Source organism: Oryzias latipes, chromosome 17 (assembly GCF_053564925.1).
Source record: "Oryzias latipes strain Hd-rR chromosome 17, Olatipes_Hd-rR_3.1".
NCBI lineage: Eukaryota > Metazoa > Chordata > Actinopteri > Beloniformes > Adrianichthyidae > Oryzias > Oryzias latipes.
The window spans coordinates 12,529,678-12,554,624 of NC_136253.1; the positions used below are offsets into that span (position 1 = coordinate 12,529,678).

Sequence of the window (24,947 nt, forward strand, 5' to 3'; positions counted from 1 at the left end):
GCTGAGATACTTTAATTAAGAAAACCCATGAAATGAACAGGACTGACTTTTTTGATTGAATTGTTAATCCCAAATATGCTATAATCTTTGGACATAGCCACTGCATTTAGGGGGCGGGGTCAGAATGCAGACCCCGCCTCTCCGCTGTTTTCTGAACTCACACTGCAGCCCAACATATGTCAGATTAAGAATATTCTCACTTTATTTGTAGAGGACATTCTGGCCTTCAGTTTAAAACACAACTTTATCCTTTTCTTGAAACTACTTTTTAGTCCAGTGGAGCAGCATGTAGGACAAAATCTCTAGTTTTTGTTGGTAAACCAAAATAATACTATCTAAATGCTTTTCTGACACTTTTACTTTGAATTGTTTCAGGAAAACAGAGATTATGTCTTTTTAACATGAGCCAGTTTCAAAGCCTTGCTGTTCTTTTGTCAAATTTGATTTCAGAATGCACTAAAATTCAGAGTTCTGTTGTCATCCTCAATGTTCCACAGCCTCATTACACATGTTCATAGCAATTCTTCAAAAACAAAAGGTACTTCAGTGTACGATGACTCTCTCTTTTCTTCATCACTCACTTGTCTGCCTCCCTTTTTTGGTCACAGAATCAGCGTTCCATCTTGGATCGATGATAAAGGAAGACTTTATTTGCGTAAATGTCAAACCCAACAATAGTTTCCTCAGCAAACAGAAAAACAAACAAATAAATACAAAAGATTAATGAGAACATCATCATCATCTGAATCTGATTTCAATGTTTTAGTCTTACTCAGACCTTTTATTTTGATTATTTTTACTTTAAACTGAAGAATGACTTAAAATGACTCCAGCCAATTTTAAATGACTCAGTTCTAAGAAAATAAAATTAAAAAAAGTTGGAGGACTTCGCATTAGAACATTTGCTTTGGTGACATTTATTTTTTAAAATACCAACTTCTAACAAATAACAGGTAAACTGATTGAAAGGACTGAACAAACATATTTTCATTTGCTGAATGATTTGGAAACATTTGACATCAGAGGAGGTTTCCTCTTATCTACCATCTAATGCAGGACTCAGTGGGTTCGGCACCATCCTCCACTGAATGCAATCTAGAATCTAAAGCAGGAATTTTTCCAGAATCTAGAAGAGGGGTATTTTTCATCTCTTAGAAACTCTTAAAACCTTTTTATTTTCAGCATAATATATTCTACTTAAAGACAAACATGCTGTGCTGTGAACGTGTTTTCAAATGCATTCAAAGCAGAGTTAGGGCTTACAAATGTTTCTTCTCTAGTTTTCTAATATTTTACTTCCAAGTAAAATTAACCTGTAGACACTGCTTGCTTTTTCTCTCTTTATAAAGTTACTGTAAAATATTTAGAATTGCCTTTTTCTATTACAAAAGCATCAAATAAATGCCCGATATAAAATGTCAGAGGAGTGTGCAATTTCTGAAACCTTTCCATTTGGGTCCTTCTTAAAATATCCTGACTAAGGACACTGGAACACTTTTCTTTGTCTAAGTATAGATGTTGACTGTGCTTAAGCACATTTCTTAAAACTGAGGAACACAGAGAAAGCTTTTCCAATCAGAACATACTGAGCTGACCACCAGACCAACTTCTAGTCAAACGAATTAATGGATCAATGACTAGAAACATTAATTTATGCATAAATTCTGCAAATGGGCTGTAATTTCTGCAAAAACTCTGATATTTTGATGCTGGTTTAGCAAAAATAAGTTTATAGCTTTCACATTTTTTTGCAGTACTTTGGGGCAGTGTTTTTCAACCAATAAACCATTTTCAACATGTGTCGTGAGAGATGGAAAAGGTGTGGTCAGAATGGTCACAAAAACATTCACCATTGCCATGTGTGTTCACCCAAACTGCTGCAGGTTTCAAAATAAGTAGATCATGAAATACCGTTTGTGTTTATTTTATTCTTATTTGAGACACTTTGATAATAATGACAATATGTTGTTAATACAGACATTTTTGGCAGGCGGTGTGCCTTGTAATTTTTTACCTTGGCTCAAAAAAGGTGAAAAAAAAACTGCCATAAAGGATGGCTTTAGGTCTGATTAAATGAGGGAAGCAAACACTTAAATACCACTGAGTGACATAAACCCTCAATGAAGGCTAAAAATACCCCTCTTTTAGAATTGGCAGGTATAGATGAATATAGTACTTGATTGGATGTTTGTTGATGTTTCGTCTAAAAATGAGCTCCTGGATAAAGCCTAATTCGGAGCATCAGTGGGCTTTGGGGTAGGACCGTCCCAGCTAAAACCACCCTTAGGGTAATTAATGGGGGTCATGAAATCCCTGCCAATGGGCATTTCGCAGGAGTCAGGGTACAGCAGGTAACCGGAGAACGTGCTGCTGCTTTCAGCGTCGGTGAACATGCCGTTAGTTGCACTGTCCCTCACCTGAATCCACAACATGTCTCCCGCAGTAAGGTGGAGGACCACCGTCTGACTGGCTGTTGCAAGATTTGATACTTCTGTGGTTCTGACTATAGGGTAGAAGTTCCGGAACAGACCCACTTTAAGTGGCTTTTGGGCAGTTGCGAAGTTGAAGGAAAAGACGTAGATGCCATTGACTGGGGCTGTGTAGATGCTCATGGATGGGTTGAAGTGACCCTGCATGTTGAGTAGGATGTTGGGGAAATATACGGGCCAATTTGCAGGGGGAAAGGATTGGTTGAGACTTGCAGAGAATGCAGACTGGATGGCTGGGGAGCAAGGACCGGGAGGCCCCATGAGGCCCAAATTACCTTGGTCACCTTTGTTCCCAATCGGGCCCTGTATGCCCTGTGCACCAGTGTCGCCCTTTTCCCCTTTACTACCTTTTGGTCCTGAAAGCCCATCAGTACCATTTAGTCCATCTTTGCAATGACACACCCCCTGATCTCCTTGATCCCCCTTTATACCATTTGAACCAGGTACCCCAGGTGTACCCATGTCCCCCTTGTCACCCTTTAGGCCCTTAGGTCCCAAAGGTCCCTCCACACCAGGAAGGCCCCGGGGTCCAACAGGTCCAGGCGTCCCCTGCATTCCTGGTGGTCCAGGAATGCTCTCACAAGTGGCAGGGCATGTGCCAGTTTCTCCCTGAGGGCCCTGTGAACCTGCAGGCCCCATGTCTCCTTGGTCCCCTTTCTCGCCTGCAGATTCAGAAAAGACAAGTCAAACCTAACTTATTTAATGAAATCTGATGTTTTTTCAAAAAGTAAACAAAATATATGGGTCAAATCCTTGTTGGGATTAGAACACACTGTTTGCCTTTGAGACCCAAATGGAAAAACTAGGATTGGATTCTTAAAGTCATACACACGTACAGGGGTTTACTCAAATGGGTGCTGCAGGTTTTGGGGTTGTCTAAGCTCATGGAGGGTCATGCAGGGGAGCGGTCGATTCTTTAGGGGAGTGCAGGTGGGTCTTGTAGTTCTCTTATGGCTACCTCAAAGGACGTCATGAAAATGGAATGTAGGATTGTTGTTTTTGTGACAGGTGTGTCGTCAAGTATTTGTAAGGCAAATGTAAGTTGCACGCACTGATCATGCACAGGTAAAGCTGTCGTAGGATCTCCTTACGCCCCACTCCAGTTGTTAGTAAGTTGCAAATTCTGGTTCCTTACTGACGGAGCACGAATTGCGCGTGCATGTGCTGAGCATACGCACTGATTGTAGTGTTTGAAATGTTTGTGTCGCTTGCTGCATCTCTGTAGAGAAAACGTGCATGAACATTTGCAGCCTACTGACTTACCGAGCGGACTACAATTTTGATTTTTCATGCTGGCTTAAACTAAGGAATCCTATAATTATGCAATTTAAAACAAATCTTTTTTTAGAAAAACACTAACAAGAACTTATCTGTAGAACTGATGATGATAAATAAACTGCGAGAACAGTGCTCACAAACTGGAAAATCCAATGGATCAGCTTTATAGTAAAATGGTTTAACAAGCATCAATAGTCCATGAAACAAGAGCGTCATTTTATGACTGTGACTCTTTGTCAAAGAGAATTCCCTGAGCTTCAATCTTAGTTGTGGTCAGCATCTGTGGATTAAGGGGAACACTTCAGGTCACACAGAGTAACTTAAGCGAACCTTTGAATCCCCGTTCGCCCTTTCGTCCAGTGAAGCCAACGTCACCAGGCACGCCCTTCTCCCCGAAGTCTCCTTTCTGACCTGAAACATCAAAAAAGACAGGTAACTGTTCTTGTTTCATGCATAGCTTATGTGTTGTGCATTTCTAAGTGTGTTTTATTGTTCACTAATAGGATGTTGAGTAACACCCTGTTGTGTATGTTAAGGTGCCCCACCCACAACTGACTGTCTAATCTGATGATTAAAGCAGATATTTCACCTACATGGCACATTTCATGTTGGATCCGTTATATTAATGCATCTGTGTATGGTTATGGGGGTGTTACTCACCTTTTATGCCCTGGGGGCCTGTGAATCCTCGGTAGCCTTTGTACCCAGTCATTCCTCTTCTTCCTGGGCTTCCAGGTTCACCTGATCAAAGCAATGTTGAGAGGGGTTTTTACAAAACTTTGCCAAGATTCATGTGCGTAAGAACTCAAATGAAGTTGCCGACAGTAAATTGTCTCTGGGGAGAAGACCCTCCAACCCAGACAGAGACATACCGCCCCAGCCTACTTTCATAAACCCATCAGACAAACCTGACACTGGACTGTTTTAGCAGTTGACCAAACACAAAGGTACATACTTGTAAATGGTTTAAAGTGGTCTGTGTACCTGGAAGGCCTCTGTCACCGCGATCCCCCTTGGGTCCAGTGGTTCCTTTGCAGTGGGAACAAATGCAGAACAACGGGATCTGGTCGATTGATGGTGGTATCGGAGCACTAAATAGCATGTCGCAGATGGACGTATCGGGCTCTGGCAGGGTCGGTGTGTTGGTGCCATCAGGCAACAACATCCGCATGTTGTTGTTCGTCATGTTGGGACCTGGAGGCCACTGCAGGTCTGTGGGAGGTAACTGCATGGGGCCGGAGCGGGTGCTTTGAGGTTGCAAATCTGACAAGCGGTGGGTGTTGGGGTCAGTCGTCAAGCCTTCAATTTCTGACGGGTACTTGGAGTTGTTTTGCAGCATCATGGATGAGCAGACGGACGACAGGACCAGCAGTCCTACCAGGCTCGCCAACATCTAGAGGTCAGGAAGAAGCCCCAAAAATAAGGAAGGGTTTGGAAGGATGTCACCTCATCTTAAATAATATTAGCCTAACTTCAGGAACAAACTTGCTTGAAACATGAATTTGATCATCTGCTCCATTGGTCAGTATTTGGTAGCCCACATTTAGCTGGTGATGAAGCAATGAAGGATGGAATCACCATGGCAACACACCTAACTTTCTGAAGTCAAATAATTTTAAATAAACAAATTCTTAAGTTTTTCAAATCTTGAAAAAAATTGGTAAAGTGTTTTTAACTGCAGTATGCAGTATTGATATATGTCAATAGCTTTCCAAATATATTTTTTTCCTTGTTGTGTCTTAAATAATGTAAAATCTGCAATCAAAACATTGATATTCAAATATATTACATCCAATGTCTGTAATAATCACCAAAAAACACAAAATATCTGTCAGATTTGATTTTAAGCATTTTATTTCAATTAATCTTTCACTGCATTAAAAAGCAACAAAGAGAGTCCTTTAAAATTAAACATCACCTCATCTAATCCTGTGAATTGAAAATTGAATTTTGGGAAAAGACTCACCGCTCCTTCTGAGTGTCACAGCTTTACTGGAAAGATGGGCTTCTGAAATGAAGCTTTGATGCTTTTATAGGCCTCACCCAAAACAAAACTCCTTTTGGGCTCATTCTCACCCAGTGGGGCCACGGACAAAAAAAGATGAGGATGGGGAGGCGTGTCTTCATTGTTCTGCTGGAGAGGAACTGGGCCTTCTGCCTGTGATGTGACCTCCTTAACCATGAAACAGAATCGATATGGTCACAGCAGAAAGAAGAGATGCTCTGCTTATCGCTCCATCATTCTCCACCCTTTTCTGTCCCCGAACTTCACATGAACTATCTTTTTATCTTCGTCATTTCCATCTTCATACACGAACCCTGCTGGCACAAGTTCTGCAACAAATTGCAAGTCCAACAGTGGGTATATCAAATATTCCTCCTCTGCCACAAATTCACAGTAACGTTTCCCAGAGATATTAGATTTAAAATGAAAAAGAAAAAAGATTGGTTAAAAGTTTAGCGATACCTTTAGCAATCTAAATATTAGGTAGTCTTAAAAAGATGCAAAGATTCTCGAAAGGATATTTTAAAATCAAAATCTTGACAGTCCTAAATGTTACATCAGGAAAACAAAAGAGTAGTTTGAGGGCTGTTGATACTTTTCCTCTTGCTCAACAAAGCAGTAATCTAACACTGCCAGAGCTTCACAATGAGCAGCCTACTTCCATTTATCATCATGTTCTCCAGCTCAGGACAGACTTCCTCATCCAAACATCTCAGGAGAGTATGTGATACTGATAAAGGTGAAACTGGAATCCTTAAAAATGTACCTGTTTTTGCCCATAAGAAAAAAAATGAAGTGCTTCACCTCTATTAAAGTTTCCCAACAGACGGATTGAAGAACACTCCTTTGATCGCTGTCAGCCCATCTCTGTTTCACTCTTATGTCTTCCTCCTCTGCTTTTGTCTGTTTGGAGGAGCAAGTTCAGTCAACAGGTTAACATAACTTCTCTGATGTTTTCCTGTAATTGATGCTGTTTAATAGACTTTTCAGCTGCTTAGAAAGCAAACATGCTCCTGAGATGCAAAACTCAAAAAACTATTTCCATAAAGCAGTTTTACATTAAATATATCTGTTTTAGGTTTAAAATCATTTCACAAACTAAAAGAAGACTTTTAATAAAAAATCTTGTGTTTTTCTATGATTTATTTAAGTGAAGTTCTCTTTAACCTCTTAAGATCTGGCATCCACTTGCAGGGGCATCTCATTTTGGACTATAGTACCACAGTATTTAATTGGTATTAAGAGGCTAATGCAGAGAACAAAGTAAAATGTTGAGTTTCTGAGTGGATCAGTCAGGCATTCACTGAGTGAATAATTCAGATTTTTCATTTTCTATTTCGTTTAGTCCCTTTCGGGGACACGGGGCTGCCGGAGCCTATCCCGGCCACTTGTGGGCGAAGGCAGGGGACGCCCTGGACAGGTCGCCAGTGTGTCGCAGGGTAGAATGTCCATAATCACACATCCATTAACTCTCACATTCACACCTAGGGACAATTTTTGAGTTGCCAATTAACCTGTAAAGCATGTTTTTGGACGGTGGGAGGAAGCCGGAGATCCCGGAGAGAACCCATGCATACACGGGGAGAACATGCAAACTCCACACAGAAACCGGGGGCCTTCTTGCTGTGAGGCAAGAGCGCTAACCACTGCGCCACCGTGCAGCGCCTTTTTGAAATTACTCCCTAATTATTTACCTGGAAAAGTTCACAAATTATAGGTAGTTTGGTTGAAATGTTAAAAATCTGCTCATCAATTTTTAAATGGAGACATCCTTCAGTGAAAGCAGATGTTTGATTAAAGGCAAAACTGGTTAAGTAAAGCAATTAGTCCTGAATTTAGTAAGTATAACTACAAGAAAGAAAGAAAAGATCTGTTTACATTAAATGGTGCATCATCTTGCAATTTGATTGGGTAGTGAGAGACTGCACACTGATTGGCTCCTGACAGGAGACAGGTGCAGATGCTAAACGCAGACTATTCTCCAAAGGTGTCATAACTGATGTTGTCACTTGAGTTTGTGTCTGAATCTGTGTTTGAGGACTCACAGAAAATACAATTGCTTATCTGCTGTTATGAGGACTTGATATAATTTCTCAAGACTTACGTTTCTGCAGATGCTCAAACATTTTTACAGCCAGAAATCTTTTTTTTACACAATGAAAAACCGATTTTGCAAAAACAGACAATAGTCTGGCACTTATTTTTCCCCAGATGCCAAACTTATTTGTGTGTATGGACATCATTTTACAACCACAAAAGACTCTTGGATCATCACAGAGCTTCACTTCGTCCCTGTGAACGCCACACCCTCCATCATTTTCTGGACCTTTGTTAGCCATCTAATCACCTGTGGAATCAGAGAAGCCCCCTTTATGTCTGCAGGGTAAACCAAGTACAGTAGAAGGAGCTCCGAGAACAAAGAAGGACATAAAAGGGCACAAGCAGATGAATAGCAAACCTTTATTAATGTCCTGGTTTCCACAGCCTGCAGCGAAACCCTGGAGGTCTGTCCAGCTTCCTCACCTCAACCCTTGTAGACATTCAGAGTTGAAAAAGATAAATCCTGCATTCCTGCAGCATGTGTTACCTGAGGACAGGGTCACATGGTCTGGCTGAATGTTTATGCTGTCTCTGTCACAGTGCTGACAATATGTGGATGTCCAGATAGAAGTAAGAACAAAATGAATGTGACTTTTTTTTATAAATTAGACAAAAACAGATATATAGTGTGTAAACCAGAAAGGGTCAAATCATGCAAGAGAAACTTTAGCTCCATCTCAGACTCTACAACCCTCAGTTTCAATGACAAGTGTTATAGTTTATGAAAGTTCATCTGCAAAATACCCCAAAAATGCCAGGCTTTCACTAAAAGAGTTGAAGGAGAAAGTACCTTAAAACACAACTAAAGTGAATCATTATAAACCACACAACTAACCCAGGAAAAAAATGTGTGTGTGTGTGTGTGTGTGTGTGTGTGTGTGTGTGTGTGTGTTTAAAGCCCTGGTTCAAGTCAGCACTAGGTCCTTTCTGAGAGGTGTTTCTCGTTCTCCCTGTGTGTGAGTCCTTTGGAAACTCCAAGTTTTCTCCGACAGTCCAATTGACGAATCTAAATTGTCCCAAATTGAGAATGACTTGAATGTCTCTATGTTATCCTGTGATGGACAGGGAAACCATTTAGGGCAGAGGTGTCAGAATCCAGACCTCAAGGACCGGTGTCCAACATGTTTTCCAACCAAACTGCCATTGAAGCTCGTTCTTGGCTAAACACACCTGATCCCGTTATTCAGCAGCAGATGAGGCAGAAATTCTGGAAAAACAGCAGGAGGCTGGAACTTGAACCCTAGAGTTTGACACCTCTGATTCTTTGCATTGGCTATACAGTAGGTGGGATAGGCGTCAACGACTCTGAGACCACAAAAGACTTTTAAAAAGGGATGGATAGATGTGCAGTTTGAGGTAAAGGTAAGTTCAACTTAAGTATCAGATTTTTTGGGTGTAAAAAGTGGATGATGTAAGTTTAGTACCTCTAAGAAGTACAAGTCAATACTTCACTGGATTTATGTTAAAGGATTAGTCTCCTTTTATCACTCCAACTTGAGATGTTTGTGAATCGTACCATATTAGGTAACAAAGTTGTGAAACTCAGAGAAGAAAAAAATAATGTAATTTGTCTTCTTTCTGAGGTCCATTTGTCTTTAGGACTTTTGTTTCCTGATTGTCTCTCTTATCTTCTGCAGTCCATGCTCTTGAAGCAGATGTCTTAATAATTACTCCTCATTTCTCTTCATTTAGATTTGAAGTATGCATTTCTAAAACAAAATATTATATTCTAAAATAAAACTCACAGCATTTTGTCATTTTATGCGTGTAAATAATCAGAGTTGCAGCACATTTGTTTTCTCATGTTTCATTCACCATCTCTTCATGTTTCTACCCCCCTCCACTATTTTTTCTTTTAAACGTGTTTTCACATCCTCTGTTCGTAAAGGCGACAGTTCATCTCCTGCTCCAGATCGATCAAACCAAATTACTGACTACAACAGCCTGGTGATCTGACGGCAAGATGGCAGCTGTGGCGACTTTGAGTGTAGAGTTGGAGGCTGATCTCTGCAGGACATAGAAAATATCATTTATGAATTTTGGTTTGGCGGACACTTGAAAGACACATGTCTGTCAATCTTTTGGTCAAAAATAATTTATTGTTTTAAACTAGAATCTCATAGAAAAATGTAAAACTGAGCTTTTCACTCTGGGCCTTCATTAAAACAAGTGTTAGAACTTTTCTGTTGCACCACCTTCATGTAAATAACAGAAATCAATCCTCACATTTAAGATTTTTTCTGTTAATCCACTGCGTCCAACAGTGGTGGTACTCACCTGTGGTCAGTCATGTCTCAGATAATTATTTACTCTTTATGCTGCATCTGTATTTATCCAAGTCAAATATGTGATGCAAAACTCAAAAAACTATTTCCATGAAGCAGTTTTACATTAAATATATCTGTTTTAGGTTTAAAATCATTTCACAAACATTTCACAAAAGTCACATTGCAGACATATTTCTATCAAAACAAAGACAAAGTGAGGAGAAAAGAAATCCTCAAGTGTCATTTAAGCTTTCATTCCTGCAACTGATGTTGCTTGAAGACACAAATGTGTGTTTTCTTTGAAGTAGGGCTCTGGCCTGCAGAGGTGAGTGGGTGGAGGTCAAAGGGAAGGATTTGTGTGTTTACAAGGCTGGCAATGTCCTGCTGCAGACTGTGGACCCTCAGTAAACACTGGTAGTTAGTTATTAACACCACAGAACAGGGGAGATTGAGGTCTCCGTCCACAGCATCAGGTCCTTACATGTAAGTATGAAAACACTCATATGGCTATGAAAACTGTGACTTGGTTGGATGACGTTGTTAGGATGCAGCATGTGATTTTAGAATGTGTAATTTAGCTCAGAAGGTCAGAGGTTACTGAAATTTAAGTCTTGGTGGTGTCCTCCTGTTTTTCTGTTCACAAGTCTGTGTTTTAAATAATCAATACTCCACAAATGTTTGAGTGCTGCTGATCTGAAAATTTAGAGGGAATAGGGGAACGTTCACACATGCGGTGTTCTCTTCAACAGATGCTCCAGAACTAAACACCTAAACTGGATCTGGTCCGTGAGTCACATTTGAAATGACACATTTAAGATATTAATGTTGCTACTCAGAGCTGGCGGTCACAGGTTAACACTTTGGAGATGACTGCTCCCTTACCTTCATGCAGGTTTGGCTGAGGTCATGTCTCGTCTCGTGCTGTGTTTGATTGTCTGCGTCACTTTGTGGTCTGCATCCGTCGTTAGTTTGTCAGGTAGGTATTTTTGTGCAGCATATGCAGTGACATTATTCCAGTACAAATAGATGCTGATTTTCCATACAAACATGCAATATATGGGTTCTACTTAAATTACTAAATAAGGATTTTTGTGCTCATCACTGGCTGGTGTGCGTTTGTGCAGTTTTCTCTGATGCGCCGCAGGCTCACATGCTTCTTCGGTCTCGGCGGGCAAATTCCTTCCTGGAGGAAATGAAACCCCCCTCTAAGGAACGAGAATGTATTGAAGAAAAGTGCGACTTTGAAGAAGCGAGGGAGATTTTCCTGACAAGAGAAGCTACAGTAAGACATCATTCTAAGTCAATGTTTCAAATACATTTCATTAGATTTCATTAGTTCTGCAGCCAGAATATACACTCTGTTTTGGGGCGGTGTCAAAATAATCAATTGTCTAAAAGTAGTAAGAGCACCCTTGACAGGTTGGGATGCAGATGTAAAATGTGCTGAGTTTTCTTGGTGGATGAGTATAAAAACAGAATCCAGTGGGGCAAAAAAGTATTTAGTCAGTTGCCAACTTTGGAAGTTCTCCCATTTCAAAAGATCAGAGAGGTCTGTAATTTCCATCATAGGTATATCTCAACTACGAGAGACAAAAATGAGAAAACAAAACCAAAGGAATTCACCTTGTCTGATTTTTAAATAATCATATTGTAAAGGATGGTGGAAAATAGGTATTTGGTCACTTACAAAAAAGAATGCTGAGTTGCATCCAAAGGACACCATACCTACAGTAAAGCATGGGGGTGGAAACATCATGCTTTGGGACTGTTTTTCAGCAAAGGGACCAGGACGACAAACAAATTGGGCCAATCTTGTCAGGTTTTTAGAGAAACCTCTTTTCATCAGCAGGGGGACTGAAGATGAAACGTGGCTGGGTCTTTCAGCATGACAATCAATCCCAAACACATTGCCCGGGTAACGAAGGAATGGCTTCGTAAGACTTCGTAAGACTAACATTTCAAGGTCCTGGAGTGTCCTAGCCAGTCTCCTACGGTGGCCCAGAAGGGTCACAACACAACACATTAACTTACCACACAACACATTAACTCACAACACAATAATTCACAACACAACACATTAACTCACAACACAATAACTCACAACACAACATATTAACTCACAACGGAAGTTGCAATGGAAGTGCTTTTATTCTAAAATTTCCATTGGGCTAAGTGGCTAACCACCTAACAGAAAGTAACGTCACAGTAAACTGGGACCATGTTTTTTTCTACAAGAGAAGCTAGCAGCAGTGTTGTCTGATTGGGCGGTTTTGGGTCTAAATTTGTTTAAAATGGCTTTGGCCGGTTTTAGGGTCGGTTCAGTTGTTTTTTTACCCTCATGAATATGTAATGGTGGACTACGTTAGGCTGTGTGGCTGTTGGAGTTCTATGTACTGAAGCTCAGTGAACGCCCCAGGCAGAGACGCTTAATGGACCGGGCTCTGTCATCTAACCTGTTGTTGGGGGTGGGCAACTCCCCACCCCCCTCTTAGAAATTGTGTTCCTTAAAGTTTGACAACAACCAAAGGGTTGGCGGATCGATCCCCGATCTCCCCAGCCAGCTGTCGCCCCCCGAGCACAGCTAGTCTGCAGCTCACCGCTCCCCCTAGGGGGATGGGTTAAAGTGCGGAGAACAATTTCCCCATTGTGGGAAAAAAAAAAAAAGCTGACCTCTTGAAAAGGGCAGCTGTCAATCTCTGATTGGAAGATTAAAGGCTCAGGTTCCCTCCATTTGTCAAAGTGCCCTTTGGCAAGAATCCAAATCCCACATTGCTCCTGGGTGGTATAGGTTGACGTCACTATTAGGCAGGAGCCCCCAACAACTAACTGTGTCTACAAAACGTCTTTGTTCTGATCTTAGATCAGAGTGTGTGAATGTGTGTGTGTATGTGTGAATGGGACTGTAACTGTGAAGTACTTTGGGCCTTCATGGAAGGTAGAAAAGCACTATATAAGTATGCACCTTTTACCATTTAATATGCTAAAATTTTATTGATTAACTGCAAAGGATGGACACAGCTGAAATTAAAAAAATGAACCTGGTTTGACTTTTAAAAAAAATGTAATTATAAATAATAACCCGAACACAAAATAAGACTTGAACACATAGACCAAGAAACCTAAAGCTGAGGATCATCCAACAAGTGATGGAGAATAACGGGTAAAGTCAGATTTTGATGGGCTACATGAAAAACTTTTTACATTGATGTCTTATCAGGTAATGTATCTGATAGTTGAATGATGAATCTGCTAAATACACTGACTTGAGGCAGCAGTTTAAACTATAAACTGATTTTTTTTCTATTTGCACTTTCAGCTGGAGTTCTGGACGGTGTACACAGGTAAACAATGTAATCATCCACTTTGAAACTGTTTACAAGTGGTCTTTTAAAAAAATTACTGCTCACAGAGGTAAATTAGTTGACTTTTTTCTAAGATCAGGACACTTGAGGATGAAGGATCAACTGATTTTTTTTTTAACTGTTCAACTGTGTGGGTATTTGGTCAGCGCAAAGCATCATGGGTAATATTACTGTGTTTTAGATGGAAACCAGTGTCAGTCCAATCTGTGTGTACATGGTGAATGTGTGGATCTGTTCCAAGACTACGCCTGTCGCTGTAATCCTGGTTATGAAGGCAAATACTGTGAATACAGTAAGTCTTTGATTTCCATTGCTTGGGATACAAATCCATCTGCAGTGCAAGAATACTTGTTTTGCAAGTGCATCTTTCACATCTCTATTTCTGTAATCCTTCAGATGTAACAGCTACAAACTGCTCTGTTAATAATGGTGACTGTGACCATGATTGCATAGAGGGCGAGGACGGTCAGTGGAGAAAATGCAGTTGTCTAAATGGATACAATCTCGACAAGAATAACAGAAAATGCCTCCCGCAAGGTGAGATACAGAAGGAATAGTCTGATGATTCTGCAAAATGATCTGTAAAGATTCAGCAGAGTCAAGACAAATCTACAACCCTAATCAACTAAAGAAGATCTTAATGAATACACTTTCACAATAACAACCGATTAGGTGGAGTTTATTAAAGAAAAAGTAGTTTAGAAAGTCTCGAAGGATAAGTTTGGGTTTATAGTGCTTGCTGAAAAGCTACTTTAAAGGCAATGTGAGTACAAAAGCTTTGTCTGCTTTTTTTGTGCAGGTACCACATCTTGTGGTCAGCTGCTGATCAGCAGGTCAGAGTATAGCGAGCCTTTGGTCGGCCTGCTGCCCTGGATGCTCGGAGGAGAGGTGGGCAAAAAGGGTGAGAGTCCCTGGCAGGTGAGTAAGTATAACTACAAACAGAACAAAACATAATCGGGTGAACGAGCAGATTGACTATCTCAAGTCCCTTGATGATGAGTGGTCGCTTTGGTGGGGGTCAGAGGCAATACCTTTGGAGGGGTAGACTGAGGTGGTGGGTTGTATTTTTAAGAAACTGGATAGGAGTACTTGTAGGGGGGAGATCACTTCTTAGCCTCCCCAGGAAAGTCTGTTTCAGGATGCAAAGGCTGACAGATGAACCTTAGATTCTTGAATGCATTTGTGGAACAAGATCACTTGTACTCCTTCTATAGAGTACCTCATTGAACTAATTAATGGGGGCAAGACCCTTCATGCTACTGCCTACCTATGTAGCCACAAGGGCTCAAGTCTAGGTCTCCATGTGCTGGTCCCCATCCTGGATAAGATACAGTAAGGGCTTCCGGCATAAAATTCTGCCAAACCACCTGTGTGAATTAGTGGAAGCTGCTTTGCGGCAACCCCTGAAAAGGATGTACCTAAAGATGAACACCATCCTCTCTGGTGGTTTTCTGTAGGGTATGTTCTTACCAGTATGGCCCTGGAACACTCCAATAAGTGCTATCAGCTTTATGTATATCTGGAGCAAAAGCTTGTTAAAGACTGCAGACAGTAAATTGGACCTGTCTCAGGTGTCTTCATGACTCCAACAAGAATCTCCAGGGTTAATGATTTTGTTCATGATTTTTGTAGATGGGATTTTAGGATATACTAAGGGCTGGAGTGTCTGGTTTTAGGACTTTGATGTTTTGTCCTGCTGGCTTCATTACACGATGACCTCTCTAATGTGCACTGGGAGGGTCTGCAATCAAGGCTTTTAGTATCTCCAAGTCAGAGACCATGCTTCTGACTGAAAAAGTGGCATGTCTTCTGTGAGTAGAGCGCTTGCCAATGGGGAGAATTTGTTGTATCTTAGGGTCTTGTTCACTAGTAAGGATGAATTAAACGTGAGATAAGTGCAGGTCGCTTGTGATAAAGAAGGAGCTGAGACAAAGACGAAGCTCTTGTAACTGGTTGCCCTGTAAAGCTCTACTCATGTTCCTGGGGGTTCTAAGCTTGATCCCCTTCAAGGATGTCAGACTCCAGGCCTTTATGACTGGCTCCCTGCTGGTTTTTAAGAAATCCTTCAATATTTAATGCAGTTTGTTGGAAAAGATGAAGGACTCTAGCCCTCGAGGTCTGAAGTTTGACACCTGTGCCCTTGGTGGAGTTCCCAGGGAAGACCTAGTATGCACTGACAATACTATATTTCTCACCTGGCCTTGGAAATCCTTGGGTTCTTCTTGGCCTAACCAAAAGAAGGGTCTGCAAACAGATGGAGGTCTAAGAATTTTTGCTTTTGTTGACCCTGCAACCCAAATCCAGATGAGGGAGAGCTGTAGGGATGGATGGCAACAGGTTGTTCAACTAAGATTCTTGTATTTAGGTGGTGGTGCTGAATGCCAGAGGGAATTTTCACTGTGGAGGTGTCCTAATTAACAGGAACTGGGTCCTGACAGCAGCACACTGCCTAGAAAACAATCTACAGTTTGCTGTACGACTTGGTGAGTCACCAATTCCACTGTGACAAACCAATGGTTTAATCCAGCTCTTCCAACCTTCTGGCAACCTCTGGCAATGATGAAAAAAGGGAAATAATAAAGAAAACGAAAAACAATCTGCTAGTTATCTGAATAAGATTTATGTTATTTAAAGAGTAAACAGGCACTTGAGCATCCATACTAAAGTCAGAATTCTTGTTCGTCGGTTTAATGCTCTGTTCACACCGGCCTTGGCAACCCACGTTGAAGTGACCACTTTCAGTTGGAAACTCGGTGTAAACACCCATTTATGCAGGCTTTGAGCTTCCGTTTTCAAAACTCTCACGTTCACGTGTTGTTACGCAAGTTTTAGTTTTTTGGCTCTACATAAAACACATGCGGCCATTGAACACGTGTTGAAAGTTAAATCAGTTGGACTTTCACCAATCAGGGACTCTGATTTGGTAGTGATGTTAAAGAACCTGCGTTCCTGACACATGCCTCATGTGAATTTTTAGACAGAGTGGAGCTTTCATGCCTGTCAAACCTAAACCACTACAAACCAGATAAAGCTCAACAGAGGACCAGTATCAGTAACATCAGTAACAAACCAGTTTAAATGTATGCAGGTACACTGCCTTGCAAAAGTATTCACCCCCTTGGATGTTTGTCCCTTTTATTTCTTTCATAAATCACTCGTAGTCAATAAAATTTGTCTTTCCTCACACAAAAATTTACTACAAAAAAAAACCTTTAATGTCAATCTGAAAACAGAGTTCTAAGAAGTAATGTCAATAAAACAAAAATACTTAATGAAATATGATTAGTTGCAAATGTCAATAAAACAAAAATACTTAATGAAATACGATTAGTTGCATAATTATTCACCCACTTCAAGTCAGTATTTAGAAGATGCACCTTTGGCTGCAATCACAACACTGAGTTTGTGTGGACAAGTCTCACTCTGCAAACTGGAATTTTGCTCCATTCATCTTTGCAAAACTGCTCGAGTTCTGTCAGGTTGCGCGGATACTAGGGCTGGGAATCACTGGGTACTTTATGATACGGTGCAATTTGCGATACATTGCTCACGATAATGAGACTATCACGATATGGCGATAATGTGATAATCGATATACATAGTCTCTAACTACTCACAATATATCAAACTTTAACAAAGAAGAACTTGAAACTGTTTTTTGGAAAATATTTCCCCGTTTATTTATTTTTTATTTTTAAACACAATGATAATGAACAACTTGTGTCCTATTTGGCGTAATGAATAACATACTTTTGTGTAACATTGCTGAAATCAGTAATACTCTGTCTTTGACAAACAACGACAATTTTCATTTGGAAATATCTGTAAAGTTTGGTGTAAACAATAGTGAACATCAACAGCAGTGCCATTATTTAGTACAAAATTGCTGTAAACAGGATAAAAAAAATGAATAAGTCAAGTAGCTGCCAGGCACATTGGTATTAACTTTTGAAAAACAAAGCCATCGGATTATTTAAAAAAAATAGCTGTAAATCAGATATTAATTCTGTGAACAAATTATAGTGTCTTTGTTAAGAATGGTGTAAACAAAAATAAAATTCTCCCAGAAAAAAAAAATCAGGTAGCTAGGAACTTTCCTTACAGTTATTTAAGACATGAACTGCTTTCAAAATAAATGAACAGGGATAACATACATGAACTTAAAGTGCATCTAAAAGTAAACATCTTTGTAAACAAAACTTTTGGGGAAGAGCTGCATGTGATGTATGTCTATGTGTTCATGTTTTTCTGGAGAACCACAGGCTTTTTAGCGTCAAGACGCCGCTCATCTACCGCTGCTTTGAGGAGAGGGGGGGTCTAGGGCAGGGATGCCTACAGGTAGTTTAGCTTAGTCTGTGTAGTTCTGTTTAGTTATTAACCTATTGAATTATATGACTTCATGTTCTTCATGATTTCATGTTTATTAAAAAGCCCATTGAGACTACTACTGTTGTGATTTTGGGCTAAATAAATAAAATTGAATTAAATTGAATAGAATTGGGATTTGCGCATTGCTTAGGTTTGTTGGACATACTACTCATTTCCCAGTTTTTGTTACTAAAATGCACCATAAACATCACGCAGGACTCTGTGGCCCTGGAGGTCCAGCTGTCACATGTGAGCCCTACTCTTTCTGCTGTTTCCAGGGCCATCTCAACCATAGGTCTGGGCGTACAATGCAGGGATCATTTTTTCAGTATTTCCGAGAGGGAATGTCAAAGCGTGGCTCTAATGCTATCAATAAAAAACGAAATCCCTCGTTTCCCACCTCGCTGCAGGGACGGAGCCCCTTGTACATTTAAACAGCAATCCCGTTTGTTATTACCTCTGCTCTCGCAGAAGAAGGTGGTAAGGTTCGCCAGGAAAAAAGTATCCGCGTTGGGCTGTGTTGGCTTCAGGCCAGCAATACCCGCGGCTTTGTCACACAACTCCGTGTGAAGCAGCTTCAATGCTGCCGGTGTATCTTTTAGCTTGCTGCTCTCTCTATTTTCCTTGTTTTTCCCCTCTGCTATTTTTTTTCTTTGAATGTGTATTCTTCTTCGTCCGCCCCTGACAGCCAATCTCGCAATGAGCACCCCCCATCAACCCTCCGAAGTATCGTGTTACCAAAGGATGATTAATATAATGTTTTGCAGGGTCTTTAAACGTAAATAAAAGGTCCATACTTGATGAAAATGCATCGAGAATCAATGACGGAACTATACACCATATCGATATTTTGGCACACCCCTAGTGGATACCAGTGGTACCATTTCAAGTCCAGCCACAAATTTGTCTACCGGATTTAGGTCTGGGCTGTGACTCGGCCTCTCTAGAACATTTACCTGATTTTTTTTTAAACAAGTCCTGTGTAGCTTTTGCAGTATGCTTTGGATCCTTGCCTTGCTGGAAAACAAATGTCCTCCCAAGCCATAGTTCAGTTGCAGACCAAAAAAGATTGTCCTCCAAGATTTCCGTGTATTTTGCAGCTTTCATTCTGCCCTCTCTATCTTTACAAGCCTTCCAGGGCTTGGTGCTGCCCTTTCTCTGAGTTGCTTGGAGTGGTCCTCTGTCTTCATGGTAAAATGGTAGCCAGGAATACCGCTCCACCAGTATCTGGACCCTTCTTAGACTAGTGTTTTATAACTCAATCACTTGGGACACACCCATTCCACTCAGGGGATCTTCTTTTCACTAATTGTGAGACTATTGGCACTAACTGGAAGGACATGTATTGAATTAGATCATTAAATTTAAAATGGGGTAAATAATTATGCAAACAATTTTATTTCATTTTATATTTTTGTTTCATTTAAATAACTTAGAATTCTGTTTTCACATTAACATTGAAGGAGTTATTCTTCTGGTAAATAGTTTTGTGAAAAAAGACAAATTTTATTGACCATGAGTGATGAAGGCAACAAAAGGGATAAACATCCAAGGGGGTGAATCCTTTTGCAAGGCACTGTATATATACATGATCAGTTGAAATTAGTGATGTACTGAAAATTTAACAGTTAGCTGCACTAAAAAGTTTAAGAAAAAAAAAAACAAATAAAACGTTTTCTGTTGTGTCCAAATTTAACTATTATTTCAATGAGGAAATTAACATACAAAAAAAAAAAAAAAAAAAAAATCGCACATCCAGACAAGATGCTTACGTAAATGTTGCATGTCAAACAATTGGTATGCAAAATAAGACTCAGCCTAGCATCTTTTTAAAAAAAATCATCAACAAATTTCATAAATAAAAATAACCTTTTTTTCACTGAATCTTTATAGACTTTTTACACTAAATTTCACGATTAATAGATTTTCCGCTTACCTTTCTTTCAACCGCTACAAATCAGACGCCTACTTCAACCTTATAAAGACCAGTTTGTGAAAATATTGTCCAACATTAAACTGGTCTGAGATGCAAAAAAAAAGTTAGGGTGCACTGACCTAGAATTCATCTTTAATAGTTCCATATAAAAAGGAAAAATGTGAAAACGTACAGAGGTTACTCAACACTTCACTGACTGTTTCCTCCTGATCAGGTGACTACGAGCTTCTCAGGAAGGAAGGCACAGAGGTGATGCTGAAGGTGGCCAAAGCTTTCAAACACCCAAACTACAACAGAGAGACAGTGGACAATGACATTGCTCTGCTGCGTCTGGTGACCCCCGCCCCATTCAACAGTTACATTGCTCCTATATGCTTACCGGGGCGGGCCATGGCAGAGCGGGTGCTCCATCTTAATGGCACCACCACCGTGGTGACTGGCTGGGGCAAAGATGACAGTGGTAAGTACAGCTCGGCCCTGAACGTCATCAAAGTGCCGTTGGTCAGCCACAGCGTCTGCGCACAGCAGATGTTACCCTACACCATCTCTGAGAACGTCCTCTGCGCCGGGATCCTGGGTCAGAGAATCGACGCCTGCGAAGGGGACAGCGGCGGGCCGATGGTCACTCTGTACCACGGCACGTGGTTCCTGGTTGGCTTAGTGTCGTGGGGCGAGGGCTGCGGCCAGATAGACAGGCTAGGCATCTACACCAAAGTGTCCAACTACAACGACTGGATCAAGCAGGTGCAGGAGGAGTGGGACAGAACCAATAACCTGCAGTGATGCCCAGCCTGACCCTTTTCCGGTTCGATCTGTTGAAGCCCCGGCTACATCTCATAGCATCAAAGATGTACACACTTTTAACATAAACTCTCCTACTCTTGAAAGGCTTTTGTGTGATTCTTTGACACTGTTAACAAGTTCAGCACAAGTTGAGGTTCATGACATCTGCACTCATTTTCTAGAAAAGAAGCTGTTGTTCTCAGGTCAGTGTTACCAAATGATAAAAAACAACATTTAACAAAAATGTGATCATCAAAGACATCTCAGGATAAGAGGAAGATTGATTGATGCACACGAACTTTATTTGATTTTCACCAGCGAATACAGAAGTGTGCCATCACACAGAGACAAAGAGCCACCTTTAGCAGCTGAGTGTCCCCAAATGTTTTATAGTAATAATGGATTTGATTTGATAGTGCCTTTCAAGAAACTCAAGGACGCCGTACATAAAAGAAGGTTACATGAGTTATATCACACACATTTCGCCCGGTCTCATTCTCTTCACAAAAGGAGGTTTCCTGTGGTCTAAAGAAAAATATATTATTGCTTTTGTTTCAAAGGAACGCCCCACAAACACAAATATTTGTTCCAGACTCAAACTGCACTGGTGAGTAAAGCAGCTAAAACTCTTAGATGTATTTGCACATTAACCCTGAGTCTTTATGTTCACTAATTTCACAGTTTAAAGTAGTTGCACCAAGATGTTGCACCAATTGAAAATGAGAATCCTTTAATCTCACAGTGGCTCATAGCAATGAAAGCAGGTTTGTTTCATGTTGGTGTGATTTGTAAGGTTGTTGGCTTTAATCAAAGATAATCTCCAGTTTGTTTCTAGACAAACTTTTTCTATTTAGCCTCTTTTTAAAGGAGATGCTGCCAACTAGAGGTGATACTTTGAATTACAGGACACAGTAAATTAATAAAGGAGACCAATAAATGGAAAAAAAAAATCATCAGAACAATAACTTAAAAGACAGTATAACATAAATGATGTTAAAATATTTAGTTTGTTGCTCCAAATCAAATATCATTTTGTTATTAAGTATAGAAAAAATCAAATCTGCCTGGTTCCTTACTTTGACCAACACTAAAAGGCTTTTGGATTAAACTCAACATGATTGAATGGATGAATGGATGATTGAATGAATGAATGATTGAATGAATGAATGAATGAATGGTTGCTTTTCTCTGGCTTTGTTTTCCTCGTTTGGGATCAGAGGAGCGTCTGAAGTGGAAGCTTCACCTGCTGCTTCTGCTTCTTCGCCATCAGGACTCTCCCTTCCTCTTCCTCAGCTCCTCTTCGTATCTCCGCAGCTGAGCCATGAAGCCGGGGTTGGGATCGATCACGTGGCGTGCGGTCTTCACCCTCTGAGAGAGGAGACGGTGATGAGTGGACAGCTGTAGCCACGTCTGTCAGTCCTCATATTTATCTAATACTGTTCACTTTCAGCTATGATGAGAGGAAGCATATTCTCTGGTCTAAAAAATATTAAATATTGGGTTTGTTGTTTGAATTAAAGCTTTTGACATTTAGACTATTCTTGAGCTTCTCTGAAAAAAAAGTATTTTTGTTTCTGTCTATGAGCTCATTTGGATTCAGTGCTGAAGAAAAGTGCCACAATTTGAAAAATAAAATCTATTCTCATAATACAAATAGATAATTAAACCACTGAAGTTAAATCTAATATCTATATTTTACCAAAATAAAGTGATGCATTTTTCAGAGCATAGTTTGATAAAACGTCTCTAGTGATGATCTGCAGGTGACCAACCAAAGGGCCTCAGACAATAAGCTGCATTCACATGGTTGCAGATATGAAGATCACTACTTATGTTATGATATTGAAGCAAAAAGGACCTTTGATCTGGGGACTCAGTTATGACATTTCTGAAGGTCTATGGCTGAAGGGGGCGGGGGGGGGGGGGGGCACACTTCCTTTTTAGAAAAATGAAACCGTCCTGCAGCTTCAGCTCCACCTGCAGACTCGCTGACCTTCCAGACAAGTCTGCTGATGACAGCAGTCAGACAGTTCACGCAGCAGAAAGGCTCCAAAATCCTGAAACAGAACGCAGAGAGCTGCAGGGAATCCATTTACACTCCCGTCAGGTCATCCCTTTCAGATCCTCATTAAAGACCCGCTCGGATGAAAACGGTGTTTTTATCATTTGGTTGTGGCACTTTCTGATTAAAGAAAAAAATTAAACTTCAAAATTTGCATTTATGAGTATTTCTTTATTCAAATTATTGGGACTATTGGGATTATTGGGACGTCTTCAATTTCCTCGTCTGAGCTCTAAACTGTGTGGACAGATTTCATGTCCATACATGGACGTCTATTGTTGGACAGATTTCATGTCCATACATGGACGTCTATTGTTGGACAGATTTCATGTCCATACATGGACGTCTTGGACAGATTCTACTGTTATAATAGATCAGGAATCTTCTGACACACGAGGTTTATATTTGTACAAACCTCTTTTGTGTTTAAGGGTCGGCTCTCCTTGCAATGGGGTCCCTGGGCTGGGGAGACTTTGGGCCCAACGCTGGGGAGACGACTGTTTCAACAACTTAGAAGCTGTCCCAAAACTACCCCTCCCCCCATCATCCTAAGTGATATATGGTATAATCATACTGAAAAGACCACTGGAAACGCTTCTACAATACATCAAGAGACGATGGGAGTGGGACTTTCAGATGTCTGTGAGTTGTCTTAAGCCGCAGAAGCAGCTGCACTGACTTGATGGAGTTGATCTCCAGCATCCTGACCTGCAGGGCTTCAGTCAGCGTCAGCCTGCGGTGCTTCATCAGGTAGGCGATGCAGACGGTGGCAGAGCGGCTGCGTCCGTTCTTGCAGTAGACCACGCTGCGTCCTCCCCGGTTGGCCTCCTTCTGGATGGCGTCGGCGCAGCGGTCAAAGTGGCTGTAGAGGTCCTCGTTGGGGTCGTCGTAGACGGGGATCTGCATTTTGGCGACTCTGGCGGAGGGAAACGGCTGCTGCTTGGACACATTGATGCAGAGCGTCACCGCCTCCTGTTGGATGAGCTCATCGTTGCAGGCGGAGCGGGAGTTGCTGATGTACAGAGCTTTGGTGACCTTACACAGCTGCAGCATCCCGGCCAGGTGAGGACAAATCGAGCTCCTCAGATCAAGTCCTGGACAGAGAAAGACACACTGTGAGAAACCTTTTAGAAGACTTTTAGACAATTCCAAAGGAAAATGGAATAGCAGGCATTTGCATGTACATCCATCAAAAATAAAAAATAATTAAAAAAATATTTAAAAAAGACTAAAACACTCCAAAAATGAACGAGTCAGATTTCAAAAATAACACAATCAAAGGGTTACAAAAAAAAACATCAATCCTCCTTTGCTGACAAAAACAATCAGAATATTTAGCTCATCCGTGGTAATTTGCTGATTCCAATAGTTTATCATTAAGCCGCATTAAGCACTTATTGGATAGTTTCCTTTATTGAATGTATAACAGAATTTGATCAAATTGAAAATACATCCTGGGGGGGGGGGGGGGGGTCATCCTAATTGGATTGTTCCAGACAGACTCGGAAATTGGGTCACAATTTATCATTTCTATCATAATATTTTTAATCTTACTTTGTTTTCATTTTTCCACATAGAGCAACATAAAAATAGTTTTCTCTAAAATGATAGTAGAAATTTAAAAGACTTACATTTTCAGATATGGAAGAACAGCAGTGGAATGAACAGAGGACGGAGCAGTCCGTGAACGCCTCACGAACAGACGCTGTTCTGCTCAAATCTCCAGACTTTAACCCTGCTGGTCGTCAAAGGACCGCGCGTGCTTTGGAACTGTTCGGTACTACAGGCGGGTGCAGCCGACCCGGACGGGTCCGGTCAGTTCTGGTCCCCGCGTGACCCTGGCTGCACTGACCTGAGCGCGCGCTGCTAAATTTACTGGCGCTGTCTGCTGCCCCGGGTCCTAACGCCGCCAGTTACGGATTGAACGGAAAACAGGGAATTAATTTAAATCATAAAAACAGTCAGACCCAGAAGGCTTTAAAGACCGCAGCTATTTATAGGTTTCTGGCGGTCAGATATTCATATCCCAGTACTTTAAAACGGTAAAAAAAAAAGGAAAGCAGAATTACTTTGAAGGAAAGTGGATTTATAGTTTTAATGGATATATGGATTTGAAATTGATTAATTGCTTTTTAAACTATAGCTCGAGTGGTTTGCATCTCTATGACAAAATATATGATCCAGACTAATTGTCTTAAAGATACATTTATATAATTTACCTTTCTTCTCCTTAGGAGTGACCAGGTTAGACAGGATAAGGAACGAGTACATCAGAGGGACGGCTCATGTTGCCTGTG

General features: G+C 40.8%; 3 protein-coding genes across 7 annotated transcripts; 1 reads left to right on the top strand and 2 right to left on the bottom strand.

The window, feature by feature from the left end:
• Window positions 1–901: 901 nt before the first annotated feature.
• LOC101165002 (uncharacterized) lies at window positions 902–5,850 on the bottom strand. The gene is made up of 5 exons (XM_004078821.5): window positions 5,734–5,850; window positions 4,752–5,160; window positions 4,428–4,508; window positions 4,098–4,178; window positions 902–3,151 (listed from the first exon to the last, which is right to left on the bottom strand). Exons 2-5 carry the CDS (start codon window positions 5,158–5,160, stop codon window positions 2,229–2,231), a joined length of 1,494 nt encoding a protein of 497 aa, XP_004078869.1. The 5' UTR covers window positions 5,734–5,850; the 3' UTR covers window positions 902–2,228.
• Window positions 5,851–8,228: 2,378 nt separating this feature from the next.
• dusp28 (dual specificity phosphatase 28) lies at window positions 8,229–24,549 on the bottom strand. Of its 4 annotated transcripts, none has more exons than XM_078934437.1 (4): window positions 24,282–24,545; window positions 23,359–23,744; window positions 21,832–21,956; window positions 8,229–8,359 (listed from the first exon to the last, which is right to left on the bottom strand). In XM_078934437.1, the coding sequence occupies exons 2-3, from the start codon at window positions 23,701–23,703 to the stop codon at window positions 21,855–21,857; spliced, it is 447 nt and encodes a 148-aa protein (XP_078790563.1). In that variant the 5' UTR covers window positions 23,704–23,744; window positions 24,282–24,545; the 3' UTR covers window positions 8,229–8,359; window positions 21,832–21,854. The 4 variants fall into 4 exon arrangements, with proteins under 4 accessions (XP_078790563.1, XP_011484527.1, XP_004078870.1 ...); XM_011486225.4 differs by lacking the exon at window positions 8,229–8,359 and adding an exon at window positions 20,869–21,106; XM_004078822.5 differs by lacking the exon at window positions 8,229–8,359 and having other exon boundaries at window positions 20,869–21,956; window positions 24,282–24,549.
• On the top strand, window positions 10,516–20,692 carry proca (protein C (inactivator of coagulation factors Va and VIIIa), a). 2 transcript variants are annotated; one of them, XM_004078760.4, is made up of 10 exons: window positions 10,516–10,622; window positions 10,889–10,921; window positions 11,032–11,115; window positions 11,264–11,421; window positions 13,456–13,480; window positions 13,683–13,793; window positions 13,898–14,038; window positions 14,301–14,419; window positions 15,867–15,984; window positions 20,020–20,692. In XM_004078760.4, exons 3-10 carry the CDS (start codon window positions 11,046–11,048, stop codon window positions 20,586–20,588), a joined length of 1,311 nt encoding a protein of 436 aa, XP_004078808.1. In that variant the 5' UTR covers window positions 10,516–10,622; window positions 10,889–10,921; window positions 11,032–11,045; the 3' UTR covers window positions 20,589–20,692. The 2 variants fall into 2 exon arrangements, with proteins under 2 accessions (XP_004078808.1, XP_011484526.1); XM_011486224.4 differs by having other exon boundaries at window positions 10,531–10,622; window positions 10,889–10,925.
• Window positions 24,550–24,947: the final 398 nt, after the last annotated feature.

Coding starts and splice junctions, on each gene's coding strand:
- LOC101165002 (XM_004078821.5), bottom strand. CDS start 5,160: ATGTTGGCGAGCCTGGTAGGACTGCTGGTCCTGTCGTCCGTCTGCTCA. Junction 4,509..4,751: donor CGGTGACAGAGGCCTTCCAG/GTACACAGACCA, acceptor TGCTTTGATCAG/GTGAACCTGGAAGCCCAGGA. Junction 4,179..4,427: donor AGGCCCCCAGGGCATAAAAG/GTGAGTAACACC, acceptor TTGATGTTTCAG/GTCAGAAAGGAGACTTCGGG.
- proca (XM_004078760.4), top strand. CDS start 11,046: ATGTCTCGTCTCGTGCTGTGTTTGATTGTCTGCGTCACTTTGTGGTCT. Junction 11,116..11,263: donor ATCCGTCGTTAGTTTGTCAG/GTAGGTATTTTT, acceptor GCGTTTGTGCAG/TTTTCTCTGATGCGCCGCAG. Junction 15,985..20,019: donor ACAGTTTGCTGTACGACTTG/GTGAGTCACCAA, acceptor CCTCCTGATCAG/GTGACTACGAGCTTCTCAGG.
- dusp28 (XM_078934437.1), bottom strand. CDS start 23,703: ATGCTGCAGCTGTGTAAGGTCACCAAAGCTCTGTACATCAGCAACTCC. Junction 21,957..23,358: donor CGCTGACTGAAGCCCTGCAG/GTCAGGATGCTG, acceptor CTCCTCTCTCAG/AGGGTGAAGACCGCACGCCA.